This window comes from Tiliqua scincoides, chromosome 4 (assembly GCF_035046505.1).
Source record: "Tiliqua scincoides isolate rTilSci1 chromosome 4, rTilSci1.hap2, whole genome shotgun sequence".
Lineage (NCBI taxonomy): Eukaryota > Metazoa > Chordata > Lepidosauria > Squamata > Scincidae > Tiliqua > Tiliqua scincoides.
The window spans coordinates 105,069,360-105,092,075 of record NC_089824.1 but is presented as its reverse complement, the minus strand read 5'-3'; the positions used below and the strand labels follow the sequence as shown (position 1 = coordinate 105,092,075).

At 44.9% G+C, this 22,716-nt stretch overlaps 2 protein-coding genes and 1 pseudogene across 2 annotated transcripts in view; 1 reads left to right on the top strand and 2 right to left on the bottom strand.

The window, feature by feature from the left end:
* The first annotated feature begins 1 nt into the window (after position 1).
* Positions 2-120, top strand: LOC136649820 (5S ribosomal RNA; annotated as a pseudogene).
* Positions 121-13,998: 13,878 nt separating this feature from the next.
* Positions 13,999-22,716, bottom strand: part of LOC136647444 (protocadherin beta-16-like) — a 46,971-nt gene continuing 38,253 nt past the window's right edge. Inside the window, exon 2 of the mRNA XM_066622976.1 lies at positions 13,999-15,517. Coding sequence (XP_066479073.1) covers positions 15,398-15,517 — 120 coding nt within the window. The 3' untranslated portion in view covers positions 13,999-15,397. The remainder of the gene's footprint in view (positions 15,518-22,716) is intronic.
* LOC136647445 (protocadherin beta-1-like) lies at positions 19,952-22,081 on the bottom strand. The gene has a single exon (XM_066622977.1). It carries the CDS (start codon positions 21,938-21,940, stop codon positions 19,952-19,954), a length of 1,989 nt encoding a protein of 662 aa, XP_066479074.1. The 5' UTR covers positions 21,941-22,081.

Genomic DNA, 22,716 nt, shown 5'->3' with positions numbered 1-22,716 from the left:
AAGCTTCCTCACTGTTACCCTGCACATGCCCGATCTCATCTGATCTCAGAAGCTAAGCAGGGTCAGGCCTGGTTAGTACTTGGATGGGAGACCGCCTGGGAATACCGGGTGCTGTAGGCTTATACCATAGTCTTTCGAGACTGAAGGTTGCCAACCATATCTAAAAATTCCTAACATTTTCTTGTCACATGTTCTAATTTGCTTTCATAATTTTAAGGAGAATTCAGGAGAATTCAAACTAAATTTGTGCAAACATGTTTGTGATTTTAAATGTTGACTACAGGATTGGCACCAGCTTGGGGGGGGGGAGGTGCAAATCTTGTTGACTCCTCATCGCGTGTGTGCATGCCAGCTACCTCCATCTGCTCAGAAATGAGCAGGAGAGGGAGAAGAATCCTCCTTCACATCACTGCTTCAGTGGGCAGCATTAAGGATAACTCCATCTACTGTAGCTGCTGCTCCCCCATCACCCAGTGTTCACTGACTTACTGGGTGATGGGGGGATGAGCAGATGCAGTGGTTCATCCATCTTCTACCTGGGCAACATTTTAACATTTTAAGCTACCCCAGCTCCTGACACTGGCATGAACTTGGGCATCCAGGAATTTTTTAATGGCACCTGGGAAGGAGGAAAATGGACTGCTGGTGCTCCATTACCCAATGGGGAATGAGTAAGCAATGAGAATGTTAACCAAGTAATAAAGGGGTGGGCAAGAGCAGTGCCAATAGACCTATTGCTGGAGACAGGTGAGATGTAGCCCTGTTCACAGCTGTGTAAGCCCTCAGGACAGGCATGGCCAGCCCCAACCTATGATGCCACCAACCTCAGTGGACGAAAATATTTAAGTATTGTGTTGTATTTCCGTCAGCTGGTGTCATGTGCGAGTAGCCTTTAGGCCTTTGTGCTGGTGGCCACGGCCTGTAAAAGGTGGTGTGGTTGCCACACCAGCAGCCAGGACTTATGGTGGTGGATCATTAGATTTGCCACCCTAAGGCCTGGACAAGATTGGGCTATAACAGTGCAATCCTATGTATTTCTACTCAGAAAAGTCTCATTCTCTTAAGGGGAAAAAGGGAAGTCAATAGAGGAAGGCATCGCTGCATACTTTGCAAGTCTTGACTATTATCACTCACAAAGCCTCAGTGAGTTCGTACATATATACCATACCAGTGAGTTGGTACGTACTTGAGTTGACCTTTTCAGGCCAACCAGGTGGGTGCTTGTGCATACTTTGTCTCCTGGGAATTTTCCTGCTAATAAAGTTGATGATCCTGTCAGCAACCTGGTGGAGCTCTGTATTGTGGGGATGACTTAGACCAGTGGTTCTCAGGCTCTCTGGGAGAGTTTGAGAGCCACTAAGTTCTTGCGTGGGTGGGAGGGGGGAGGCAGCCGGGGCAGGGGAAGGCAGCGGCGCAATCCCCAGGATCGTGTTGCTCGGGGGGGGCTGCAGGGGTTGGGTACACGTACCCAAACCCCTGCAGCCTCCCAGGGGTGTGGGGAGTCCGGTGTGACCTGCATCATGGCTCCCCGCAGCAGTGAAAGTAGATGCGGAGCGATCGCACCATGCCTCTGCTAAAGCGGAAGTGGAGCGCGATCGCTCCGCATCTACTTTCACTGCTGCGGGGAGCCCTGCTTCAGGTCGCGCTGGGCTCCCCGCACCCCCGGGAGGCTACAGGGGCTTGGGTACATGTACCCAAGCCCCTGCAGCCCCCCTGAGCGGTATGATCCTGGGGATTGCACAACTGCCTCCTCACTGTCTCCAGGCTGCCCCCGCCCCTTAAGGGTGTTAACTATTTTCACAATCTCAGTTAAGGCACCCTCTCCTGAACCATTGAGCCATACCAGTTACCTGGTTACCTGAGAAGTTGTGGGCAATGAAAACAGGCAGGAGTTAGAGTGCAAATGGCAGAAAATGGGCCAAGTCCAATCAAACATGGGTAAACATAGTATCCTTCTTTACCACTGTTGTGCCCACTCAGTGATCTCCAATGAGTGTTTTTCAAGTGGTGAGAATCCTTTTGCAGACATAACCACAGAATGATGTAGAACCCTCAGAGCACTTTTCCATTTTCGGGGTCTGTTTCAGATAAAATTGGTCACACCCACTCCAACTTGGAGCCTATGGTTCTTTAAGACCAGTTCTGATGGTCACTATGGCACCATCTTTGGCTAGTTTTCAGTTTGCACACCTAAAGATGTGGATAATGTTCTTGGAGAGGTAAGACACACATGCAGTCTTGATCTTTGCCCACCCTGGGCTAGAGGATTACCAAAGCAAGAGATTCCTCAATGGGGGAAGGTGAGATTCTAGCTGTACTTAGGGACGCTAATAATGGAACCTTTCTGAAGAATGGCGTCATGTATCCCAGCTGATGTTAACTATCACTCTATTTCAGATCTATCTTATACAGACAAGATGTGGGAGAATACAGTGATGAGCCAGGCCTAGGCCTTTTTTATAATAATAAAGCTGATTTATTTAGATCCTTTACAGTCACATTTTAGACCCAGTTTTGGAACTGCCATGGTTGCCCTTGTATATAACCTAAGCTAGGATGAGGAGTATGATTCTCCTGTACCTCTCAGCAGCTTTCAAGATCAGTAGCCAAGGGGGTTCTGAGCTGTTGGACACTTGTCCCCTTACCATTGCAGGACCTCATGACTGGAGATGAAGAAGCAGATCATGACTCCTGGTGCAGTGTACTGTAGTGTGATGAACCCCCTGGGCCTCCTCCCATTCAGAGTTCAGTCTTGAGGAGACTAATGGGGGGGGGGAGGGAGGTTGTTAAAGGAAGTTTCTCTGCTAACCCTCATCAATGCAGATAAATTCTGAAACGTCCTGGCCTTTATTGAGCAGTATCTGTGATGGAGTAGGTTCAAAGTAGATAGGGTGGCCAACCTTCTTATAGCAGGGATTATGTGATTTTGAAAGCTGCATGACAGAAATAATAATAATAATAATAATAATAATAATAATAATAATAATAATGATGATGATGATGATGATGATGATGATGATGATGATGATGAAGAAGAAGAAGAAGAAGAAGAAGAAGAAGAAGAAGAAGAAGAAGAAGTGGTAATAGTAGTTAATGATGATGATAATAATAGTTAATGGGTTGGAAAGCATGGAAAATATTTGCAGCTGTCATACTTTGAAGCATGGATTCCATCTTCTTTGCTTATTTCAGTAGGGTGCCTTTTCCTTTTCCACTCCTCAGCAAGGAGTGGAATTAATGTTCCTGTGGAGAGTCTGTGTCTGTAATCATGAAGTACCTGTAAGAGTTCTGAGAAGACAAGCATTAGCAAATATACATATCGTTATTGCTTCCTTGGCTGAGTATGCCCAATAGTCCCTTTTTGTGCCAAGCAGTTACCATAATTAAAGTTCCCCATGTTGTGCATCAAGTTATTGAGACAAGAGATCAGAGTGCTATACCTGCTGCCACACACAATTTTACAATAACCCTGTGACATAGGTTAGACTAAGAGCTAGTGACTGGGCCCAGTGAATTTCATGGTCTAATTGGCTCTAGTCCAACACTCTAACCAGTTCGCCACACTGGTTTACATCACTTGAGATATGACATTCCTGTCTGCATTTAGGTACTTGTCTTTGTATGCCATGTGTTAGGTCAGTCTATGCTCAGCCATGCCATGCAGAGCAGGACAAAATGGAGGTGGTGATTTTTGGCTCTCTTTTGAGTTAATGGGGAATATTTTAATTGATACAACTTCTTTACCATTACAATATTATTCCATGGCTGAAGTGGTAACACAGTCTGAGGGAAAAACTGAGTAGTGTATTCCTAATAAATTCTCCCTCCCCACCCTCACCCATTTATGGCCCTTACGCAACTTGCATAGGAGATTAGGGGATTGTATCCAGCTAGCATAAGTGGTTTTGTGCCTTTAGTAACCACTTTAGCATAAGTGGTTAGTACCAAACTGTGTTTGGTACTAACAAGAAGGAATAGTTGCTGCTAGGAACTAGGAAGGCTAGGAAGCCCAGACCGAAGGTGGTCATTTTGGGAAAGGCTCCCTCCCAGGTGAATAGAGAACCCCAAAATCTAAAGAATTTCCTTCAAACCAGCCAGTAGCGCAACTCATACAATCTAGTAGGCAGGGCATCCCAAGTGAACTGAAACAAGGTAGGCAACACAACTGTGAAAGTGAAAGAAGTGTATTACGAGGCTGAAGAACCAAATCAGTGGATGGAAAAATGCACAGGATCAAACCAAGGCACAGATCAAGTAGCAAATGGAGAAAAAAAAAACATGGCAAAAGTTGACAAGGATGTTAAACTGCAGTTGGCAAGTAAAACAAAAGCTCTGACAACCCAAATACTTTCTCCTGCTATATTCACATTGTTCCTGGGTTCTGGTAACTACATTCACCTGTGCAACATGGTGAGTGTGTGAGCCTTTCATGAAGTAGCACCTGCTTCCGTGGATGACCTGGTCAACATGCAAAAGGGTTCTGAGTGCGCCCCTCTTTATATAGCCAGCGGGCATTAACCAGGCTTTATTGGAGGAACTGATAATTTAGGAGTCCCCCTGAGTTTCTGAATCTCCCAGTCTTGGACATCACACTGCAAGGTGCTGACTCACATCAGGATGACTGAGCAGCCTACATTGGGATGACTTTGGAGGAGAAAGGCGATTTACATCCTAATCCTAAATCCTTAAGCTACCCACTCTGCAATGGGTCTCCTCTTTAGCTGGCATAACTCCAAGGGGACAAAGGAGGTGGGAAGACAGCCCATGGACAAGATAGGATCTGGTGCGTGCAACCACTGCCAAATCCACCCCTTCCCACCCCATTCTGCCCTCCCACATCCTCCGCTGGCTTACCTGCAACAATGAATATTTGATGCATTTCCCCTAGTAGAGTCTCTGTCAACTAGCATTGATTTTCCTATGATGTTATTAACACATTGGGCTCGTCTCTCACATATGTGGTATAAGATATTTTGAACTGTCATTATTGCCTGATAGTTTCATAGTGATTATTTCGTCAGTAGAAGGATTTAGTGATCCACGGTCTCTAGTGAGGGAAGTGATGTCATTTCTCTCAGTCAGTGCCTTCTTTATGACTAAGAGGTAAAAAATGGTTCAAAACATGGTTCACAAGCAAAAAGGATAGCATTCTTCAGGCTGCCACATAAGGAGGGCAGTTTTGCCTCCCTCCTTTAGAGCATTGGTTCTCACTTATTCAAGAGTTTGAGCCTGAAGGTAAGTTTTTAAAGAGTCAGGGAGAATGTATTGGCAACCTTCAGTCTCGAAAGACTATGGTATCGCGCTCTGAAAGGTGGTTCTGGCACAGCGTCTAGTGTGGCTGAAAAGGCCAATCCGGGAGTGACAGTCCCTTCCACACCGGGAGCAAGTGCAGTCTGTCCCTGGTCTGTCTCCCTGGCTATGGGCCTTCCTTCTTTGCCTCTTAGCCTCAGACTGTTGGCAAAGTGTCTCTTCAAACTGGGAAAGGCCATGCTGCACAGCCTGCCTCCAAGCGGGCCGCTCAGAGGCCAGGGTTTCCCACTTGTTGAGGTCCATCCCTAAGGCCTTCAGATCCCTCTTGCAGATGTCCTTGTATCGCAAAGTCCAGCTGAAATGTCTGCGTGACTTCCTCTTTGCCGACGATGCAGCTGTCACTACCCACTCTGCCAAAGATCTCCAGCAGCTCATGGATCGTTTTAGCAAGGCCTGCCAAGATTTTGGACTGACAATCAGCCTGAAGAAAACACAGGTCATGGTTCAGGATGTGGACTCACCTCCCTGCATTACAATCTCTGAGCATGAACTGGAGGTTGTCCATGACTTTGTGTACCTTGGCTCAACGATCTCCGACACACATTCTCTCGATACCGAGCTAAACAAGCGCATCGGTAAAGCAGCTACCACGTTTTCCAGACTCACAAAGAGAGTCTGGTCCAACAAGAAGCTGACGGAACATACCAAGATCCAGGTCTACAGAGCTTGCGTCCTGAGTACACTTCTGTACTGCAGCGAGTCATGGACTCTTCGCTCACAACAGGAGAGGAAACTGAACGCTTTCCACAAGCGCTGCAGGGAGAATGACAGCAACGCAATCCTCAGGATCGCACCGCTGCAGGGGAAGAGTGGGCCTTTTTTTAAGCATGCCTTACCTGCTGTTGGGGTGGGGGGGGGAGCCTCACAGAGCCCTCTGCAGGGCTCCCTGTGGCTTTTAGAAAATAAAAACAGCTATCACAACCCACTTCTGGTTTCGCAATCACAACCGAACCCCAGCAGCAGGTTAAAAAAGCCCCCTCTTCCCCCGCAATGGCTGGATCGCATCGCTGCCTTCCCCCTGCCCACATCCCTTCGAACAAAAGGGACAGTGGTTCTCGCACTGCTTTAGAGGATAGAAGCATAGGAGCAGCACTGCCTCAAGCGGTATAACCAAATGGGGGCAGGAGTGGCTTGCTCAATTTTAGCACTTCCCTCAGATCAGTGTTCTACAATCACAGTGATTTCACCCAACAGTATGGAAACGTTCATCGACAGCTGTGCCATAATGATGGGTGCTGTTGTTAGCTAAATTCTGGACACTTTCCAACAAAAACCTGCTGCAGGGTGTAGTTCTTTCCACCCTACAACCAATTCATGATTCAAGAATGCAGGGTGGTGGTGATTACTTCTATCAAGAAATCTTCCTTCAGTTTGATTGGAAGCAGCTTTTCCAACAGGTTCTCCAAGGCAGGAGGCTGTTTGATCCCATAGCATGGACTGTCTGCTGTTGTGTGCAAAAACAAAACTCCATTCATGAGTTGAGCTGCAAACACTGCATTCTGCTTTCTGAAACAGGATGGGCTTTCCAAGTGGAGACATGACATAGGTGTAGATGAGTGCTGAAATTAAATAATTTCACACTTTGGGCACCTGTGTATAGCGGCAGGGAGGGAGTTTCTAATTCAGTGGGGAGGGATGAACAAAAGTATGGTGTAGGGACATTATTTTCCCCAAAGTTTTGCTCATTTTTCCTTATTCGGAGGCACTTCTCCTTAGAAGCCCCTGTGCAAGTTTAACAGTCTAAAACTTGTTGAGACATCCTCTTGCAGCATCCTCTTGACATCCTCAACAAAGACATCCTCTTGTCTTTGTTGAGACACCATTCCTTACAGCTAGATGCTGATGTGGATTCCTGTCTGGAGTAGCCAAGCCTCAAGGTGAGATTAGCATCCACCTACGGATTGGGCAGACAAATCCGCCTATCTAGGTAAAGAGGCAGGATGAAGAGGCCAGGTGGGCTCCACTCCAATCAGGTAACTATGACATCATCAAACTTAAGTTACTTAAGTGCAAGCACAGGATACTTGTGTATTTCAGCCAGGTCTGCCATGAAATGTAGTGTTGGTTTATGGAAAGCACTCCCTTTGTGAAAGGCACACTTACTCTCCAGTAAGTGCAGGGACCAGATTCCTGAGGCAATGTAAGTAACTAACAACATGGAGTGTATTCTAGCTAGGTGCATTTAGAGAATTAGTTTTGCCTTTGCCATGCCTGCAAACGTCACCAGCTTCGCTAAGTGTTGGGGGCTTGTGTGCTTTGCTGGGAAATTGCATTCATTTGGTGAAGTTCCCCCCCCCCAGATGGCCGCCTTTGTCTGGGCTCTGAAACCTGGGACAGTGGGTAGAGCTACTAGTTCCCCTCCATTAAGCTACTGACCCAGTAAAAAGGAAAGTGGAGAGCTCATTAGTGCTAACCAGTATACACTACTCCCCTCAGCCAGCTTGCCTTTTCCCCAGATAATGCTCCAGATGTTCAGAATTCAGAATAAAGTTCAGAATTCCTGTTTGATTCACATTTTATTTGTACTTTGAAGGTTAAGGCTGCCATCCTAATCAATTTTCCAGCACTGACATAAGGGCAATGCAACTCCAAGGTAAGGGAACAAACATTCCCTTACTTTGAGCAGGCCTCCATGACTTCCCCCCAAATGCAGGATGCAGCACATGCCCCACTGGCACAACCATGCCAGTGCTGGAAAGTTGGTTAGGATTGCGCCCTTAATCTGGTACAAGAAGATGCTATAAGGGAATTCTGAGGATGCAATCTCACAACCTCTGGCAGGTTGCTTATGCAGAGCATACTCATAACCAAAGTGTTCTAACCTAGTCAAAGCTATTAATGTGTCTCGCCACCTCCACAGGTAGAGAATGTTTTCAGATCAGCAAAAGTATATAGTGAATCCAGTACAGTTGTGTATGTTCAAGTCAGGGTGATCTCAGTAACTGAGTAGACTCCCATCAGTCCAAGTCAGGACATGGAACTTCCTGAGTGCGGGGAAGGGGTTGCTGTAGGCTTTGACCACAGTGACTCCATGCTTAGAGAAAAGAGTAAGACTAAAATACTTAATAATCTTTTGCTTAGTAAGTAGTGAGATGGCTTCATCTAGGCTTTTAGTCCTAGTTCCTCAGTGCCTTGAAGACCAGACAGGGCCAGTCTGTGTAAATACCTTGTTATCTTGCAAAAGCAGCAAAATGTGTCCAGAGGAAGGACATCACTACCAAAAGGAGGGTAGAGGGGAACTTGGGTGAGGCAGGGGTGGAAATTTACTGTGCTTTTGCCTGTTGAACCACATTGCTTAGTATAAAAGGCTGACTGCATACAGCTGAAATTTGTACATGATCAGAGAACATTCTCCTTGTGCCTTGCTTGGTTAACCTGAAATAAATAACAGTTTCTGCACCTTCCACTTGGTGTGTTAATGGATCATGGTACAGTGGGCATGACCCCAACATGTCCTGAGGTTTTGGGGGAGATAATAGTTTGGCATCCCTGGGTGGGTGAAAGACTGCACCTAAAGTTTAGCCTTGCCCAGAGCCCTGCAGATGGCATAGGAACTGGATGGATGATGGTTTCCAGCTGGCACCGATGATTTCATTGGGGAGACTCACCTCCTGATGAGACAACTGGCTGCTGCCTATCAGATATAATGGTGCAATATGATCCCTTGAAAGGAAGCAGACTAGTCAGGCAGGTGGAGAGGTGAAAGTGGGCCAGCTCTACTTCCCCTGAGTAAAGCGAGTAGCTCCCACAATGGGGCTACTCAATTCTATGACTACCCAAGGGTTAGCATAGAATTTAGAACCTCTGTGCCAGGCGGATGGCCTGACATGGAGGCTCAGGATCCGGTGGAGTGAAGCTACACCAGTCCCGCCTCCCTCCCACCCTGCTCCCTCCCCCTGCTATGCCCATCTGTGCTGATGCAAGGCTCTAGGGTGGGTGGGGAGGAGGCAAGAGGGAGGAGTTTCTGGGTGGGGGGAGGGCAGGCGTAGGGTGTCCCTGGGGGTGGGCAGGCAGGAAGCGGGAGGTGGAGCTGGCATCCAGCAGTTATGCCGGTTCCCAACCCCCATTCCCCGTGAGTTTGGCGCGGCTGAAAGCCACTCCACTCTCCTCGGACTTATGCCACCTCAGGAGGTGGTGCAAGTCCGAGGAGACCCATTGGGGCCAGGGCGCCTTACTCAGGGTTAAGGGGAAGAGTTTCCCCTTGCCTCTGACTGAGCCAATTCTGGCCCCTATCCTGTTCTGGAGACAGCGCAAGCCTCTTGGCTTGCCTGTTCCAGCACAGGATAGGATTGTGCCCATGGACAGTTCTAGCCCATTAAGAATTGATTCAAAAGTTTTTGTGTCCCAAGAAGCAAGTGTCCACCAAAGCAGAAAGGGGGAATGAAGAACCATAGAGAACTAAACTGTAAGTTTTTTTTGTCACTGTAAGTACTCAGCTTGACTACATGTAAGTACATTCTGCTTCAGTAACTGTAACTAAAGAAGGTGACTTGTGTGTATCCAATATTATAAAAGAAAAAAAAATAATGTTAGAAGTGAAACATCTGTCCCTATATACTTTGTATATAAGGAATAAATGTTTCAAAGGAGGGAACTGATGCTGTAGGCTCCCCTGTCAGTCCAGGTCAAGACATGGAATGTCCTGAATGTGGGGGGGAGGGAGCTGTATGCTTTGCCAACAGTGACTCCAAGCTTAGAAAACAAGTGTAAGACTGAAGGCACAATCCTAGAATGGACTGGGGCTGAAGCAAGTCCCTTGTGCTGGCCTGGGAGTGTTGCAAAAGTGCCGTAAAGCACTTATTGAGGAGATAGGCCAGCATACAGACATGTGCTGGTCTCTCCACACCGCCATGGGCCCCAAATACAAAGTGAGTTGCATTGACCAAGCTCAGCCAATGCAAGGGTCTGAAGGGGGCGGGGAGGAGGCAGGAGGGAGACATTTCAAGGCAAGGAAGGGCGAGTGGGACCACGGATAGGCAGGTCGGTGGCGTGCAGGAGGCGGGGCCAGGACCCAGAAGTTATGCCAGATTCTGACCCTGTTCCCAGATGGCCCAGGGCAGTCCTGGGCTACTCGGATTTTGTCTTGCAATCCTTCCGACTACGCCAATTTGTCTTGCCCAAATTCTCCCTTCTAATGCCAACTTTTTGGCTAATTAACTCTCTCCTTTTCCAAGAACAACAGCTGTGGTGTGCAAAGAAATGAACAGAACTCCTTATCAGTTGAGCAATTAACAAGAATTTATTGCTACAAACACATTCCCTGCAATTCCTCTTGTCCAGAGGCTTTCCCTCCCCAAAACTCCACTTAGTGGGTAAAGGTTCAAAGCCTCCAGTTCAAGTCCAATCCAGGTCTCCAAAGCACAGTCCAGTCTTCCTAATCCAGTCTTCTGCAGCAGAGTCCCTCCTCTGTGTCCTCTCCAGCAGAGTGTCTCCTCCAGCAAGGTCCTGGCAGTTCTCTCTTCTGTGTCTGCCAGCATAGTCCTGGCAGTCCCCTTCTCCCGTAGGTCTGGGTCAGGGTAGCTCTTGGTCAGGAAGCCTCTAGGTCAGGGTACCGTCTCCCTCTGGGTCAGGGTAGCTCTTGGTCAGGTTCCCTCTGGGTCCTTAGCTGCAACCCCTTGCTAAGTCCAAATGCAGCTCAGCTGTGAGCTACCTCGTTAGCTCATTCAAAGTCCCATCAAAGTCAAATGAAGCTCAGGTGTCCATCAGAGTCTCCATTGGCCTTGATTGATTACAGCTGTGGAGCCAGCCCTGCCCTTCCCAGAGCTATCAAACAGCTGTCAAAACATGGAATCGCTGTCAACACCCTATCATCCACCTGAGGATCTTCTGATCATCCATTACAGATTTGCGCCACCTTGCCAGGTGGCCCAGATCTGAGTAAACCCAGTGGGGCTACTGCAGTGTGAGACAGGGTAAGGGGAAATGTTTCCCCTTGCCCCAGGCTGGCCTGCAGTCAGCCCCAAACTTGCGCTGAAAACTTTCACACACTGGCCTGCCTGTTTCCAGAGCAAGTTAGGATTGCGCTCTAAGATGCTTACAAAGCCTTTGCTTACTAAGTAATGAAATGGCTTCATGTCCTCATCCAGTGCTTTTAGTTCCAGTTCCCCAGGGCCTTGGTCCTTGAAGACCAGACAGAGCCGGTCTGCAATAAACACCCTGTTATCTTGCAAGAGCAGCAAAATGTGTCCAGAGAAAGGACACCACTGCCAAAAGGAGGGTAGAGGGGAGCTTGGGTGAGGCAGGGGTGGAAATTTACTGCGCTTTTGCCTATTTTGGCCACACTGCTTAAACTGAGTATAAAAGACTGGCTGCGCCCAGTACTCCTAGTCAATCAGTATTCCAGTCGGTTCTCCCAGACAGTTACAGGCTCAAAGGCAAGTACAGAGGCGAGAAAACCCATTGGTGTCACAGCGACATTACCTGGGGTAAGGGAGTATTACTCCCTTATCCCGAGGAGACCCCGGCGATAGCCTCGGTGCCCACAGGATGCAGTGGTTGCCATTGTGGTGCCACTGCTCCTCTGGGCACCACTAAGTTCAGGATTGGGCTTTTAGAAAACCTGGTGCAAAAGGACTAAGCAGTGCTAAAACTCTGAAGACAATTCCCAGTGGGTTGGATCCTAAGCCCTTTGAAGAACCAATGTCATCAAGAACTTCCCAGAACCTGCATCTCATCATAGGCAATGTGGTAGGAGAAACGCAAAGTGCAAAATTCCTGCCTAGGAGGCTGTCCCTTTGAATCTCTCTGCTTTCCAGGCACACAGAAAGCAGTGAGACCTCCTGGCTTCCCCAGCCCTTTTCATGCCTTGGATTCTCTGTGTCCTCTCCAGCAGAGTATCTCCTCCAGCAAGGTCCTGGCAGTTCTCTCTTCTGTGTCCGCCAGCAGAGTCCTGGCAGTCCCCTTCTCCCATAGGTCTGGGTCAGGGTAGCTCTTGGTCAGGAAGCCTCTGGGTCAGGGTAGCATCTCCCTCTGGGTCAGGGTAGCTCTTGGTCAGGTTCCCTCTGGGTCAGGTAGCCTTGCTCCTTCTGAAGCTGCAAGATCCCTGCAATACCAATGCAGTTTGGAGGACAGAGTTGGAGATTGTAGTTCAAGGCATGTATGACGCTCTTTGCACAGAGGGCTCAAAAATAATTTTCGGTATATACTAGATGCAAATGTTTGCTTTTCAGCAGTATTGTCCTTCAATTAACTTTTGCCAGGGAAGGAGCTATATGAATATCTGCATGTTCACACAGAAAAACAAGCATCTATGCAACGTTTTATCTGAAACATATGTCAGGTTCACGATGATGATGCTCTTATTATTCTGCAAATAAAAGAATAAGTGTGCATTGCTTAATGACCTTCCATACAATGAACAACCACATATACGACAGTGGTCATTCCTCTGTAACCCTTGCAGATTCGTCTTGCGCTTCCCTGGAGCATCTTGCAGGCCTCTTTGCTTGCAAATCCTTTCAGCGTCACTGAAGTAGAACAACTGAACTTACACTGTACTCTTGCCTGCTGAGTGTTCTGCTGAGTACGATTCTTTGATCTCCAGAACGGAGGCAAGTGGTCACACACAGTAGCAGATACCTCACTTCTGCTGATCTCGGGGAACAAAGAATCACGCTCAGCAGGCAAGCAGCTGGTTCGACATGATGCTTTAGCTGTTCTGCTTCAGCAACATGGAATGGATTTGCAAGCAAAAACAAAGTATCTTGGCTGATACTCCCCTGCACAGGTTTCCATGGTTCTGTGCTTTGTAAGCAAAGAAACCCACAGGACGCTCCAGCTGCTCTGCTCCCCACTTCTCCCAGCCTGGTGGTAACAAGCACCACTTGTTGTTTTGGATTGTGCAGGGGACTGCTCACTTAGTGATGAATTCACTTAGCAACGGGGATATGCGAATGCATCCCTGTCACTAAGTGACACACACCTGTAAAATTTTTTTTTTTGCTACAGAATCATATTGTTTGTTATTTTGCTTAACATACTGAATTTGTGAAATTAATTGTATGAACATGTGTGTACTTGAAAGTTGGAATAGAAGAGGCAAAAGATTAAGTCAACCCTGGGTATAAAATGTATGGTTACAACCCTAAAATTCTTCTTTATAAATAATCATTTCCACCCACCAATTTTAGGAAGTGGTTTTATTATTTAATGAACATCCTAACATGATACTAAAATCTAGCAAACAATATGTAAAAGTACATAGCATTTCTTTTACTTTCCCATAACAAAAAGACAACAACTTAAAAAGAATTTTCCGGCTTTTAAGACAGTACAGATTTATGTTATTTGACTGTGGTGCATTCCACATAATCTAAAATTTTCCAGTTTGTCAGTTGTACTTTTTAATACCTAACCTTTAAACCAACATCTGACTATAGTACTGGTTGCTGTTTTCTTGTATCCATGAAGCTTGACATCTTCACCATTGTGAATTTTCATCATTACACAGGCCAACACACATTTTGCTTCCTTTAACGTTACACCAATTCCTGGGTATATTTGGGGTGCTGATTCCAAAAATGGCATCCGTTTTGCCCTATCATGTCTAGTTTTGTAGATATAGTATAGCCTCTTTAGTGAATGGTTCAAGCAGCTTCCTCATGAGGAAGCCTACACCATTGCTTCCGCATTAGGAAGTTGATTGAACCATTCACTAATGAGGCTATACTATATCTCCAAAACTAGACGTGATGGGGCAAAACGGATGCCATTTTTGGAATCGGTACCCCAAATTCATATCAAACCACTATAAAGTTTGGGAAAAACTTTTCTGACCCTCAATTTTGTAGGCCTGTGTTATCTGAATTTAAAGAGTACAATCCTAAAACACAGTTTTACAAACAACTCTGTTTCAAATCTCACAACCACTAACTATAGCTGCGAACACACATTGTCATAATATAATTCATATTTTTTTTATTTTTGGAGTTTACAGTAGCACTTTCCAATAGGTTTGCAGTTGGGCTGACAACTGAACTGCACTTTTTGCTGAAAGAGATCAACATGGGTTTGGACTTCAACCCAATTTGGAATAGTTCCAAGCACCATCGGTGTATCAGCATTAAAAGGCAGCTTAAAAAAATTATTCTCTTGGACACAAACAGTTGGGCAACATGTCCTTTTCAAATGCAGTGTGCTTCATTCTTTAAGGAGCATTGATGAGTTTGGGACATTTTCTCAGCAGTTGCACACCAGATATAAGTCATAGCAAAAGAGAAATAGTTGAACTATTTACAGTTAAATTTCAGTGAAAGTGTGTGCATGTGCGAACACTATAAAAGAGAAGTTGCTAGCACTAAGATGGCTACAGCCAAGGATAGAATCAAGTATTTGGAAAAATAGGTGCACACACAAACACTAGGTACAACAAGGTGATTACATGTATAATCCACTGTGAAAGTCTTTTGCGCAAGCCCCATTTGAATGAATTGGAAGAACTGTTCTGCTGCATAGTTCCCAGTTCTTTCAATGGGGCTTGTGCAAGGAAACTTCCCAATACGTAGAGCTCATGCTCTTTTTTCTTACTGCCCATATTCATTCATTTGGCTTGTTAGGACTTTCAAGGAAGATACAGGATACTAGCGACTGTTGCATGCATCGCTATCTTGCACAATAAAGGTCAGCAAATGGGATTTCTGAGAGATTGTTAAAACAATCAGAAATATTTTAAGGAAAGCAGCAAAATTCTCACAATAGAAGACTGAGGATGGGGAAGAATCACAAACAAGTGTGCAGTAGGTTCTCCAGCACTTCCTTAGCGGATAGATAAAAAAAGCAGCAGTCTATTTTAAAACCCTATAAAGCAAAAATAACTAAGCAGTGGTATAGCAGGTATCTGTATGGGCACCAACCATCTGTGAGTTCTACTACAACACGAATCCTATCCAAATGAATGAAAGGTGTGCAAGAACATATGAATCTCAGCTTGGCCTGCACAAGAGAACTTTCAAAGTCTGATGTCTTTCTTTTAGGCAGAAGGACCCATCCTTCAGGTCCTTACAGGGTCGGGAGTCAGGATCTTGTGTGACGGTTTCTCAGTTGTTTGCCCTTGAGAGTTAGAACGATGGCTGGAATTGGTTCTCCTCCTCTACTGATATGAAAGCCAGTCATTTTGACCAGAGTTCACAACTGCACCTGTTGCCTGGTTAATAATGCAACCTGGGCCTCCGGGTCTGGGAGCTGCATCTTCAGAAAGAGGAGTTCTTCCCTGCAAAGAATGTAAAAGGTTGTGCTGTCATTCTCAAATGCTGACGGTAGTTTTCATTAGATAAATATTGCTAGGGCATGAAGTTGCAGTGGAAAGTGTTCTACCTGAACTGGGTTATGATAAGATGACTCTAATAACCACAAATACAGGAAAAGAAAAAGTTAATGCTTATGACATGTACATGCTTTGTTGCATCCCTGAGAGTTTATCAATTACTGACAAAAAAAACCCCAAAGTTACTGAAATGGTAGTTCCATGAGTTAAACTCATTCTTTTATCACCCAAAAGAACTTCATGCTTGGTCATGCCAGCAAAAGCTATGGCTTTAGGACTCATCTGGATTAAGCCTGAAGAGGGATAAGTAAGGTTGAGGCAGAAGCAGTGGAGAACTTCTTGGTTATGATGATGCAACCAGACTGTGCACTATGGACTAGTGGGGGATAGGACTGGGGACCCAAAGCAGGTCTTGGCCCTCACCTATCAACAATCAGACTGCATGTAGTATCCTGAGAAGCCCTCTGGCCACTTGAAGTGTTGGCTACATGCTGGAAGGCAGGAGGTAACTGACCTGATTGGGCTTCCCCAAGGACAGCATTTTGCAGTTGGGGTCCAATGACTGAAAATGTTCTCTTTTGTACCATACCCCTGCAAGACCTCAGATGGCAGAGGGATGTGGAACAGGGCATCTAATGTGGATCAATATGTGTGAGCGGAGGAGACAGTCATTAAGGTATGCTGGTCCCAGTGGCCATTTAGGATTTGCAAGGTAAGAACTGGCACTCTGCATTGGAAACCAACTGGCAATCAATGCTCATGCTACAGTATTGGAGTGATAGGCTTCCTCAGACTGGCTCCAGTCAAAATTCTGGCAGCTGCATCTTGAACAAGCTGATTTTAAAAAATGAAAGAAAATGTTATATCAGTTTACGTTCATTCATTCATTCATTCATTCATTCATTCATTTTCAGTTTTTTTATACCACCCTTCCTCCAAGGAGCTCAGGTTGCATACACAGTTGCTCTACCAATACAGCGTTATGATAATACAGAAGGAAAAGAAGGAAAGATAAAAAAGGAGAAGAGAGCAAAGAACAGGGGAGGTTAAAACAAGATCTATAAGAGGTTCAAACATAATATATTTCATCTTCAGTTTGTTACATAATCCATTTCCATTAATCAACTCAAATTTATACAGCCTTGTTCTCTTCTGTATCTCACTCCAAGAGAAATGGATTTTCTATAAAAACGTTTTGCATATAATTCCAGGACACTCTAAAATCTTGCGATTCCTCACTGTATCCTACGTAGTCTGGACTAGTGAAGCCTCGAATATTGCCATATGCCTAGGGATTGGGCAGCCAGACCTGTCTGTCTAGACAAAGAGAATGGCCAGGTGGGTTCCAATCTTCCAAACAGGTAACCCAATTAAATAATCACCTCTAGGTTTCTTAAGTTCAAGCAAAGGAATGCTATGTGTTTTGCTGCCTCTGCTGTGAAACTTAGTGCTGGTTTTTGCAAATTACATCCATTTTCTCCAATAGCTACAGGAACCAGGTTTCCTGGGGCAATGCAACTGCCCAACAATTGAAGCTGTATTTCTACTACAGGTAAACTGTACTTGCAGATGACAAACTTTACTGGTTTAGTGATGTGTTGGTGTTTTGTGTGCTTTGCCCTTGAGTAGAATCCCAGCTCCCTCTTCTGGGTATTATTAGTTATTGCATTCAATTTTGTGAAGTTATTTTTTGTGTGTGTTCATCCAGCTGAGTTCAGGCATTTTCCATCCGCCTGCTTGTTGTACTGTTCTCTGTCATGTTTTCCCCATTTGATATAATTCTTTTTGGATTTTCAATAAACTTTTTGACTTCTTGCCTGCCTAGTCCTTGGTCAAGGTAATTCAGTGGATTGTCACATCTGATTGCTCATGGATACTACTTCAATCTGAATTTAAATAAGAACCCCTGGTGCTCTTCTGGGAAGGTTTATTTTTTAAGATGTCCCTCCACTACCTAGTCATCATCCCAGGCTATGATGGCAGTGGAAAGATCTACCAGTTCCTCCCCCACTCAGCTGCTGACCCAGTGAAAAAGGAAATTGGAGAGCAGGAAGGGTTGAGTGCACACTAACCAGTAGGTGCTTCTCCCCTAGTGCAGCACTCTAGCAGTTTCTTCCCTGATATGAGAAATATGCCACAGTTCAAGGGCTTCACTGAATTCCTGCTTAGTGCTCAGGCACAACAAATGGGAAGAAAACCTAGCAATTCCTACCTCTTTCCTCATTTTGTGTGTCTGCAAAAAGTCCCTTCCTAATGCACCTATCACTCAGCCCCACCCTCTGAAGTAGTGAGGGTTTGCTGCTGTCACTGCTCCTCACAACTGCTTGGTAAGCCAAGGCCCATGGAGATCCTGAGTGAGATACTGCGGGAGAGCCAGGGCAGCAGTGGACCATCTTCTTCAAAAAGCAGAGCTGAGGAAATCAATCGTCCCACTCACGGCAGACCCTGAATGCAAGAGCAGACTACCAGAACATTAGACTGTGACTTTTTAGTGAAGAAACATCCAGCAATATTACATCTTGAGACTAGAGCAAACACCCAGTTGGCACAGATGCATCAGCGCTGGAATGCTGGATAGGATTGGGTCCAAAGTTGCTTAGCTTAGATCAGAAAAATCACTTAGCAATGTTCCAACTAATGACTGTTCACATATACAATTGTCCCCTGAGATAAGAACACAAGATTCTTATGTGCTAGTCAGTTACATTCAGTTACATGCTATAGACACCATTGACACTATACCACATTCAATCACTAGATGATATTGGATGTTCACATAATAATGGGTTCACATTACAACGGGGATTTAAGAATGTATCCCCGTTGTTAAGCATTGTAAATATTCAACAAGCTATCCTCTCCCTGACCTCCTAGCCTTTTCATACCCAACACAGATACACTCCTAACATGCGTAAATTTACATCATCATGGACGCCACCTGCCTAGCTGCAACTGACTGAATAATTTCTTTGCCCAGGGAGCCCTATATGGATTATAACAGAAGATTCCTATTTCCAGCAAGGGCTAAGGGCTGATGAAGGCATGACAAAGAAATTTAGCTGGGGAAAGAGCTTCCCTCTTGCACAAAGCTATGACCTATCAGGATTTCTTTCTCCTCCATATCCTTCCCTAAAGCCACAACTTGGCACACCACAATCCAAATAGCATCACTACTCTGCCATAACCACTGTTAACTAAATCCTATTTCCTCAAAGGTATAAAAGACACTTTCTACCATCTCCTCTTCCCATTTCTTCCAAATACAATTTCTAGCCACAAAGTCCTCTTCTCCATCCCTAACATCTCCAATCCCCTCACTATCCAACTGTCCAACAATGGAAGGTTTTTCCTCACTACGAATAATTGCGGGGGGGGGGGGGGAGATCAGGATTAAAACTATGATGAGGACAAACAAGTAAATCCCCATTACTCAACCACTGCAATTTTGCCCTGTGTTGAACTCCCACACATACTATTTTACAAGATCCAAAAAAAAAAACCCAAAAACACTAGGTCAAGTTACCCATTCATTGTAACATATAATTTGAAACAAAGTGGTAAAGAAAATGCATGTGACAAACACCCAGGAACATATATTGCTATATGCTCACATATGATGAGTACATCTGCTTCCGTCTACACAACTATGTATGGAATGAAAGCCCACTTTGGTTTAGTGTCAAATAGACTGGTTCATTGCTCAACCTTCATCAAATCCTTTTCTCTAAGCTTTAGATCCCTATGAAGGGCTTAACAGGAAGTCATAGACTGACTACATTAAGGATTATCAGTCAGAGACTTACAATCCCACCACAGGAAATTAATTTCTTCTGTAAAAGTGCACTGGATGTAAGGAAGAGGTGGGCGGATCTGCAAAAAAAGCACGGGATTTAGGTTGGAACTGGAAAGGAGTACAATCAAACCCAGAAGCAGGACGTATCAATTAACATATTAAGAAATGCCAATCATATACTCACCTGGTTGGTCAGTAGGCTTTCCTCAACTACGCGATTGGGGACTTCTTGGGAAGAACCAGTGTCATTCCTAAGATTTACCTGTATGTTGGAAGGCTCCATTGAAAACACAGGAATCAGAGGCCTGAGAAACCTGAACTCACTGTTCAGAGACCCACCAGTTAGGCACACCTCATAGTTGTAAGCCTGGGAAGATGGGCCACTGCCAGAATCCACATGGTTCTCCTGGTTATTCAGCACACCAGGAAAAATAGGTGCAGAGTTATAGTTCCCTATGAACTGCCTCTCCTTCTGAATCTTCATGGCAATAAACACCACAACAGACATCAGAAAAATAAAAGAGATGACAGCCAAGCATATGATCAGATACATGGTCAGGTTGCGATTTTCCTCCTCCTCTATGGCCTCAGCCATCTACCAGAAGAATCGCTAAGGTTGCAGAGGTTGAGTGTGAAGGATGCCCGTTGTCTTTCACTCCCACAATCAGCTTCTGTTTGATGGCATCTCGTTTATTCACAGGCCTCATAGTTTTCACTTCTCCATTCTGGGCCCCCACCATGAAGAGTCCTGGCTCTGTGGCCTTCAGCAGTTCATAGGAAAGCCAAGAGTTCTGACCAGAATCTCGGTCCACTGCCACCACCTTGGTCACCAAGTAGCCTGTTTCTGCCTCCCTAGGTACCAAATCATTTGATGGGGAAGTGCCGTTCTGGAGAGGATAGAGGACGAAGGGGGCATTGTCATTTTCATCCACAATTAGAACTTGGACTATCACCTCCGAGCTTAGTGGAGGAGAACCGCTGTCTGACGCTCTCACAGTTGCTTGAAACTCTTTTATTTCCTCATAATCTAGAGACTGAAGGACATATAGGTTCCCAGTTTCAGAGTTGATTGAGACATAAGCGGATATAGAAACATCAGCAACCTTTCCAGGCAAAATCGAGTAAGTCACTTTTGCATTCCTTTCCATGTCCAAGTCAACAGCATGAACCGAACCCATCAACAGACCTGGAATATTGTTTTCTTGCAACCATATCACATAGGATGCAATTTGAAAAACTGGTGGGTTGTCATTGACATCTGAAATTTGAACATGAATTATTGTCATGGAGGTGAGCCTGGGTGAGCCTTTGTCAGTGGCCATGATTGTGACATTATACCCTGAGACTTGTTCTCGGTCCAGTGGTTGCTGAGTCAGTACTTGGTAATAATTATTCTCAGAGGCCTTTAATATAAAGGGAAGGTTTGTGTTAATGGTGCAGGCAGTTCTTCCATTGTCACCAGAGTCGTGATCTGTGACACTGAAAAGAGCCACCACGGTTTCTGTGGGTGAATCTTCCGGTAAAGGACTGGTAATAGACATGATGGTCATCTCTGGGGCATTGTCATTCTCATCTTCCACTTCCACAACTACCTTGCAGTAAGCAGAGAGGCCTCCACCATCCGTGGCTCTGATGTTCATCTCATAATAGTTATTCTCCTCATAATCTATTGTCCCTGCAACAGTGAGTTCCCCAGTATGTTTGTTCAATTTGAATGATCTGATCACATTTTCTTGCACCTGGCTAAAAGCATAAGTGATGTCAGCATAGGAGCCAATATCCCTGTCACTGGCTTCAACTTTAGTGACCAGGGTATTCAAAGGGCTGTTTTCTTTAATTTTTATTTTATATAGCAACTGTCCAAACTGAGGCAGATTATCATTGTTGTCTAAAACATCTATGACTATTTTTGCTGTGCCAGTTCTCTCTGGGTCTCCTCCATCAACAGCTGAGTATATTAGGATAAGTTGTGGATCCACCTCACGGTCTAATGGTTTCTCCAGTACTAGTTCTGCATATTTACTACCATCACTGTGACTTTGCACATCAAGAGAAAAATGTTCATTAGGACTAAGTGTGTAGTTCTGAATAGTGTTTTTGCCTTTGTCTGAATCGTCAGCTCTGTCCATAGGAAATCGGGTATTTATGGGAGTCTGCTCAGGAATTTCAAAAAAGAATTGATTTTTGGAGAACTTGGGAGGATTGTCGTTCACATCCTCTATTTCAACTTCAATTCTGTGCAGCTGCAATGGGTTTTCCAGAACAATTTCAAAGCGTAACATGCAAGGGTCATTCCGACCACATAGAGCCTCCCTATCTATCCTATCTTTTAATATCACATCCCCAGAATGAGGATCCAGCTGGAAATATTGCTTAGAGCTCTTTGAAACCAACCGGGCTCCCCGAGCCGATAGCTCTTTTACACCTACTTTCAAATCCTTTAGCACATTTGCCACCAGAGACCCACTTTTCTTTTCCTCAGGCACTGAATAGAAGATGGACTTGCATAGTGCCCCACACATGCAGAGAAACAGGAAAAACAAACACACTTGCCTGTTTCTGTGATGTTTTTCCATTGCTCCAGATTCTGTCAAGGTTGATCCAACACACAGGCTGCTGTATGTTAGAAGGCAAAAGTGTAAAGAAGCTTCTTCAATTGTTTCTAATATACTTGAAATGCAATCCCTCCTTTTGCTATATTTATTTTCAGAAATGCCTTTTCTTTCTGAAGATTTTCTTGCAATGAAGAGCTGTTGTCTTTTTCCTTTGGTTTTTTCTTTATGACATCAGCTTTCCAATTGCAGTTACTTTGAAAGCATCTACATTGTGCAATGGCACCACCTTGTGTCTGAAATATATATAACTCCTATAAAACTTACCAGTTTACCTGGGAATAAGTTCCATTGAACTCAGTGGGTATTACTTCTGAGTAGACACAAATAGGCCTGCACTGTTACTATTACTGGGCATAAAATTACTGGGCATAAAATTACTATTACTGGGCAAATTACTGGGCACTGTTACTATTAATGGGCATAAAATCTGACTGGTGACTGTCCATAACTAGTGGCCTTAGGCATGACACTTTCTCTTGGTCTCCGCCTCCCAGATGTGATATGGAGAGAATAGTTGATACATGTGAACACCTTTAAACACTTAGAAAGCACAATATAAATCCTATGTATTGTTATTGGTGTATATTAATTAGAAGGCAAGAATGTGTAAATTGATCATGGGAAATATTGCACATTGCTCAAGTGATATGTTTGATAGGTACTAGGGTATTTGCAACCTGGACGATTACGTCCTGGTCAAAAATATCCCAGTCATTGGCATCCCAAGACATTTGTGT